The 7,922-nt window shown below is 34.7% G+C and overlaps 1 protein-coding gene across 1 annotated transcript; it reads left to right on the top strand.

The window, feature by feature from the left end:
• The first annotated feature begins 287 nt into the window (after positions 1 to 287).
• Positions 288 to 6,450, top strand: LOC107188727 (venom carboxylesterase-6-like). The gene is made up of 8 exons (XM_015577070.1): positions 288 to 488; positions 2,022 to 2,313; positions 3,537 to 3,734; positions 3,810 to 3,988; positions 4,915 to 5,083; positions 5,156 to 5,474; positions 5,912 to 6,040; positions 6,243 to 6,450. The coding sequence occupies exons 1-8, from the start codon at positions 288 to 290 to the stop codon at positions 6,448 to 6,450; spliced, it is 1,695 nt and encodes a 564-aa protein (XP_015432556.1).
• Positions 6,451 to 7,922: the final 1,472 nt, after the last annotated feature.

The following is a 7,922-nucleotide window of genomic DNA, read 5'->3' as shown; positions in this document are numbered from 1 at the left end:
AATAACGGCATAGGAAAATCGTAAAAATTTTGTACATTTCGCATTGCACGGTTCGAGTTAGCATTTAATTGGAATTTACTCAATGATAAATTAAGAGATAAGACCGTAAGCTTTGTTGTAGGTACAATGTGCTGAAGACGAAATATCTCCCCTCGAACGTCCTTGATTCTGTTTTAATAGCTGCTTCGGGAGTTCGGCAAATCTTTACATACGCTTGTCGAAACATAGTTGTTGTTCGGAAGATAATAAAAAGCAAGTGGTTATTGTCTGATGCGTTTAGTACCGAGATGGGTGCGATGAAGTTGTCACTCGCTTCACTTTTCCTGGGACTCGTGGTCTTGTCATTACAGAACCAGGAAGCGCCGAGAGTTAAGACACCTTTCGGAGCGATTCGTGGGGAGTACCGGAAGTCCCAGCATGGCCGCACGTACGAGGCCTACGAGGGCATCCCTTACGCGGAACCACCTCTTGGAAGACTTCGGTTCCAAGTATGTGTACAAAATATACAATACCCGAAAAATCAACGCTATTTATATAGAAATAGATTCTTAAGCGAAAAAACAGCTTTTTATTAGGTCAACATTGGTATGTTATGGCAGTTGTGTTAAAATGAATCCAACACTGCGGATCTTAGATTCAGATTTTTTTTAGATTGTTATATACAAATGGGAATTATACAGAAATTTAATTCTGTTTTAGATTTGGACTAGTTGAAATTAAAATGAGAATCGCAGGCCGCAAACACTAGAACTACCAATCAAGTCAAAATGACTTGTTAGTATACTTTTATAACGATGATTAAAATGGTACAATACAGTTTCTTGAACCCTTTGCAATGTTATTACGATATGAAATTGAAGGAATTAGTTAATTTATCAATTTGTGAACTTCAAAAGTTTGTCATGTTTATCGACCAATGGAAATAGACACGTTTATCGTCGGTAGTTCTAGTGTTTAAAAAACTATGTTATATAACATAGTTTTTACATATACATTTGCGAATACTATAAAAACATAAAATTTGCGGCCTGGTGATAAAATAGTTTAAATAACAAATTCTTAATGTTTTTCAAAGGCGAGTGAATCTTATAGAAGTAACCCATCTTTAGGTTTCCTACAAAATAAATATAAAGTTTGATAGATTGTTGCCTTGCTTATTGTTGCATGAAATACACGTAACTCTAGAATGTTATATGTATTTAGACTGCAGATGTTTATAGGAGTTCTAATTATTCTATATTTCCTCTAATAGTACTCTTTTATTATTTTTGCTGCTGTAATTTATTTGTAATAAAGACATATTACTATTATTATTATGTTTTATTCAGTTACATCTATCATGCATAGAATCTGCAGTCTATTTAGTTATGATTCTTTATTTTAAATATAATTTTTTAAATAGTGTTCACTATAATTCATTATAATTCTACCAAGTCATAATCTTCATTATCTTGCAAAAACGGTTGAAAAAATGCTGCCCATCTTACAATTACAATATTTATGCAACTTTATTTGTTTCTCGTTAAATTAAGAATTTATTGTAATGAATTCAAAGGTAAGTTCAATAGCAATTTCTTATAAGGTATAACAAGCAGTGTTTTACTAGTTCCTTTAAATAAAATTTAATATATATTTTTAACAAAATTAAACATACACGCTGTCGTAATAATACATTGTTGTTGTCCAATGCTTACGCCAGTTCTATTAAGGGTGGAGAAATACTAACAATAAGTTGTTGCACAATCTTTTTGAATTGTAGAGTTTTAACGATTAGAACTTATCTTAGAAAGATGATTTTTAATTGCAGCAAGATCCATCTGGATCGAGATATTCTCGTGAATAAGTTACAAGATTCTTGATCTCATATCTAACGATTTTCAAATTAAAATATTGGATATTCAGATAAAAATATTCAGATAAATTATATTGTCACTTTATTAGATACTTAAAAAAGAAAGTACTAATAAACATTGTACTGTGCTATACAGCTATATTACTGCTACTATCATTCTAATTGATAGCCACCTAAACCAGTAAAAAAATGGTTGTACGAACTACCCGCGACGAAGAAGGGTTCGATTTGTACACAATTCCTGATGTCACCACTGAACGGAGACAGAGTCACAGGTTGCGAGGATTGCTTGTACCTAAACATTTATGTTCCGTCTCGAACTGACAATAAAACGTTACCAGTGATATTCTGGATCCATGGCGGTGCTTTCCAGTTCTCTACCTTTAACGAAGTGAACGAGACGCGATTGATGGATCGTAAAGTCATATTAATCACTTCTAACTACCGCTTGGGTCCTTTCGGTGAGTTTACTGCCGACAGTACCAATTAATGCAATAATTAGAAGTAGGGTGTCCCAGAAAACATTGTAAGACCTTGGGGGGCAAAGCGAGACTCAGAAAGTGAGAGTACAACTCGTGATCTTCGCGATCAACCATTACAGTTATGCAGCTCTTCCGTTTTTACTATCAGGTTATTTCAGAAGTCTGAGAACAGAGAAATAAGTTTAATCATTAATGTAATTTTTTTCTCTGCAACAATTTCTTTTAATATACTTGGTATATTATTGGAAGGGAAAACTAACAGTTTCGGAAAACTACGAAAGTAAAATTATTTATGCTTATCTAATTTGTCAGAATAGAAGTATTCTGATTGCTCAATAACCGTGATTATTTTTGTTGCCTACACAAGCGTTAAAATTAAAGTCACCATTACGGAATCACGAAAACCAATGTATATTGGCAGTTCATCACTTTCACTACATTTTGGCCGTAAACTTTCTTAATATTTTTATTCTTAGTTTTCTGTGTAACACCGATCGCGGTACTAGACTCCTGTCGATTATCGTCTGTAGTGTTCTATACGATTATTGTCCAGGCGCGGATCCGAGTTCGGGACAATAATCGAGAGGAGTCTGTAATGTCGTTTACACACATTCTGTGGCGGAGTTGCCCGTACATCGGTACAGCCCTATAGCCAGTTTCCGACGGAGTTAAATGGTTAAACATGTAAAAATCGTACCTATTGTTAATACATTTATGAATAAATATGATTGGTAAATGACAGTTTTAATCAAGCTTCTTTTTTTCTTAATGAAGCTCTCTGTTTCTAGTCTTTCCTTATTTATCAATTATTATTCTGTTAGTTTGTCGATTAGTGGAGGAATCGGCTGATTTATAGCGGGATAGACTTCTGAATTCGCGGAAAAACCGGACAGTTCCGGAGCTAACTGGTTTTTACGCTTAAAAGACTCCATTATATCAATATTTAATTTTCAGAACTGTCTGTTTTTTACGGCTAACGATGCGGAATGTCGTCAGTATTACATCTATATGAAAAGTCAGTTTTCGCCAAAAAAAAGTGGAGCTGGCTGGTTTTTGCACCGAACCCCTCAATTTCTCTTGTATTATAATTTGATGGACAAAACTTTTGCATACGCAATATTTTCTGGGACATCATTGTATCCTGTAGATTATTGAAATAATCTGATATCCCTATACGTTTGTTATAACAAAATTTCTTTAAGGTTTCCTTAGTACTGGCGATCGTGTGGTACCCGGAAACATGGGCCTGAAGGATCAGAGCACGGCTCTACTATGGGTGTCGGAGAATATCATACATTTTGGTGGAAATTCCAAAAATATTACTCTTATTGGGCTGAGTGCTGGAGGCGCAAGCGTCCATTTCCATTATATGTCACCTCTTAGTGCTGGGCTCTTCCAAAGTATATTGATATACAATATCTGTTTAGGAGTCTTGTGATCATTTTTAATTCATAATTATTATTTCGATCGTGAAGGAGGAATATCGATAAGTGGTGTAGCACTCGATTCCTGGGTACAAACAGAACGTGCGCCCGACAAGGCAAAGAAGTTGGGTGCTCTTATGGGATGTCCCACGAACAGCACATACAGAATGGTGGACTGTTTGCGTCACCGACCAGCGCGACTTATATCACAAGCTGTTGGCGAATTTATGGTAAGTTTCATTAAAATTTTCTTATTCTTTTATTTTTAATTATTACGTTTTCTATATCAGGCTATTTCATAAAACACTGCATATTTTATTGTGTAAAGTTTTCAACGTGATAGGTCCATCTCGTTAAAATGCAAACTCCGTCTGTACATATAATTTACAATCGGTATAATTTATTTAAAAATAAACCGAAGGAATGATTACACCAAGTAGTGTGTATTTTAACGAAAGAAACCATATTATACAAGCTACTGTAAATATCAAGAAAGTTCTTTTAATATATAATGTTAGTATGTAGCTTCTAATAATTTTAGGGTGAGTGAGATGAACATTCAGTGAATAATGATTAATGAATAATGATAAATAATTCGTAAATTCAACGATTATTGATAAACGTAATAATAATGAAAAATATACAGTAGATAAAAGACATCTGTTAATTGTTTCTGATGGAAAGAAACGTGAAACGTTTATTTGAACAAAATTAGTTATTGTCGAGAAAGTGAAAATACTTCGGAAATTATGTAATACCTATGTACGCTATATTGCAGGCTAAAACTTTGGAATTATTCGATGAATTACTTACCGCAAATTATGAGCTATAAATATTAGATCTATCGGAAAGTTCTGTTGTGTTCCCCAGTCATGTCTATATTAAAAAGAAGATTTTAATGAACAAGGAGTTGAGCGACAGTCATATTGCAAGTTAAAGAAAAAAGTAAACACATTATAGCATAAGTTAAATAAAGAGAAGACCTTCCCGACAGATGTATTAAATTAGGAGACAAATGTTTCCATAATCATTCTGAAACACATGAACTTAGTGTTAGAAGAACATTTCTGAACTACGTAGTTTTCTTAAGAATTGCCGAATTATTAAAAAATGTTGGCCTCTAGTGCACATAGTGAAAATGTTACTTGAATCGTAGTTTTGGTTATACAACCCTTTCACACCGTTCGGGACAGTGATCGAACATCAAAAGTGTCCAAAACCCTTTATCACTGACAGTCCAATCGAGCTCATACGTCAAGGCAAGTTGATGGACGTGCCATGGATATCCGGAGTCGTTTCCGAGGAAGGCTTGTATCCAGCGGCAGGTATTTTATCTCTCAGAAGAATCTCGAATCTTATCTTTCATTCGTTGTAAACGAGAAGTATTATTTGTGCAGAATTCGTAGCCGACGACAAACTTCTAAAGCACCTGAATGATAATTGGGATGATATTGCGCCATATTTGCTCGACTATAACAATACCATACCGCTCAGCCAGCACAAAGACGTGGCGGAAAAAGCCCGGAAGCATTATCTGGGATCGAAAGAGATCTCTAGACATACGACGAGACAGTTGATACACATGATCGGTGATCGATTGTTTTCTTCCGACTTTGAGAAAGCTGTCAGACTGCAGGCCGCAGTTAACAAGAGCCCAGTCTGGGCTTACTATTACACATATAGAGCCACGCACAGCTTAAGCGAATTTTTGAGCAACTCCGATAGAAATTTCGGTATTTTTTTCAGAATTTTCTGCTTTTCTTTTATATATAAAACTTTATTGATTCCCTTAGGGGGATTTTCTCCTACTTTCCTCGCTCCTTAAGAACTTCGCTTACCCTACGCACTTACAGTTTCTATTTTCTTATATCTACCCCCGCATGTCCACACACACACACCCCCTTTCCCTATCTTGGACCTCCGCTTCCGCTCGTCTCACCTATTACTCTCATTTCTTCTATGCTTTTATTTTAGACGGTGTAGATATTTCAATTTGTACTTTATAGACGTACATTCTGTATTTGTAGAGTTATCATGTTTTACATATTGTGGGCGTCTTTTGAGTATTTCTTAGATATCTTTATGCTAGTTACTCTAATAGATAAAATTATCTAAAGAAGGTAGTAATTATTGCTAATGAACTTATAATTTTCATTAGGTGTCAGTCATGCCGATGACGCATTTCTCATCTTTAATACGCAGATAGCGAACACTACAAAGCCTGAGGACTTAAGGATGCAAAAGCTTCTAGTCGATTTCTATATTTCGTTCGCTATTAACGGGTAAGCATCAGATAAAATTATTTATTTCTCCGTTTTCGAGGTTCTGTAATAGTTATAAATTTTAATAACTTCATACCACATTGTCATTTTCCAAGGAGGTGGTAATTTGTTTCTATTAAAACCATTTAGTTTATATTCAATTTTTTATAATTGTGTATTCTTGAAATGTTTTTATAATAAACAATTTTTACAAATGCTATAGGAAACCAAAAATTGGGCATGCTAAATGGAAGGCATTGAACCATGAGGACGAAAGGTTCCGTTTTTTGAGGATAGCAGGCCCAAGGAATATAAGCATGACATGTAGCAACAACTTTGCTGAAAAGAAATTCTGGAATACAATTAACTTTGACGAGAATACAATTAACTATAACATTGCTGAAATGTCTTCTATCGTTGAGTCAGAATAAATAATCGAGAACTGAACTATTAAGTATTTAAGAATACTGTAATTATTTAGAAAGAATAGAAGAAGCGTATGCTTCTGACTAAACGATTCCTTTTATATTTACGAAACACTACCTTAAAATAATGGAAGTGAAATATTATTTCTCTTTTATGTGTTTATCGAATTAAACATTAATTAGTGAGGTAAGTAACAATGAAAGGGAAAAAATTTATCGAAATCACTGTGATAAATAATTATTCATTGTCATCAATTATCGAATTTGAATGTCATCTTGTAAGTTCTTCAAAAATTGTTCATACGAATCGCATCGCCGAAAAGTGAAATCATATTTGAAAAACAATTGTTAACTTGAATAATTTATATCGTTGTATCTACGAGGATGGGTCACAGAAGGTAGAAAAAGCTTGACATACAAAATCGTTTATTCATATAAAAGGACACTTTATACTAGCACGTACTGTCAAAAAACTAGTCTACTTCCGTACATTCGGTACCGCCGAGAATATTCCCGGCACGCTCGTTTCTTCGTGTATCACATATTATTATTATACGCGGCATACGATAACGGATTATGTTGAGAACAAAAAACGGAATAATTGTTACTGGTGGTCATAGATCGAGTATTAAAAGCAAAAAAAGAAAAAGAAAATGGAAGAAAGAAACGTCCGAAACAATCCATTACGAGCATCGAGTATATTTGCGTACTGAGCGCCATATTGGATTCTATATTCACTGCATGATCAATTTTAATCCTCTCAGCTCTCATTCAGTATTAAATTATTAATCGAAGGACACTGTTGCTCGAAGACTATTGGCACCAGATGAAAATTGGTCATTCTGTGCATAAATATTATATAGGTTTATGTGTGTATATATAAAGTCTCGTGGATCGTCGTGGTTGACAAGAGGCGCGTCATTTCATCAACACTGGGCCCCAGCATCATCCGTTATTAATTACATGCATCCTATGCGTTCACCATAATTAATACATCTTACGTTAGTGTTACATGTATACCTATCATATAAAACGTACCGGCGTAACATACGGATACTCGATTACTTTCAGTACACTATCGCTATGAGTGGTGCTGGATATTTAAGATAAATATTAGGCTCGACTAATTGCTAGCATCGTTTTGCCTGGGAAGAACCGATGCTATTAAATAAGTACCTAATCACGATCAGTCGATCGAATGGAAGTATACGTTTAATGGTGTTCGTGCTTATTCACGTATCAAGGAAGCCCTTTTTGTGTTGGTAACTTGAATGACTGTAAAGATGCGTGACGTGTCTCGTAAAAAAGTGATTATTTGTGCGCTTCAAAGATCGAGATTGTATTTTCTTTTTTGCCATTTACAAGTCTCTCCAACCGAGCTTATTTGTGCGTGTGACCATTCGACTGTGTGAAATGTACATTATAAACGTCAGTTAATCCGGGCGTTTGAGGGATCTAAACTGACTGTATCGATCGTA

The sequence above is a fragment of the Dufourea novaeangliae genome, unplaced genomic scaffold (genome assembly GCF_001272555.1).
Source record: "Dufourea novaeangliae isolate 0120121106 unplaced genomic scaffold, ASM127255v1 scaffold108, whole genome shotgun sequence".
NCBI classification, from domain to species: domain Eukaryota; kingdom Metazoa; phylum Arthropoda; class Insecta; order Hymenoptera; family Halictidae; genus Dufourea; species Dufourea novaeangliae.
Note: the sequence above shows the minus strand (reverse complement) of the source record. Positions and strands in the feature narration are given on the sequence as shown.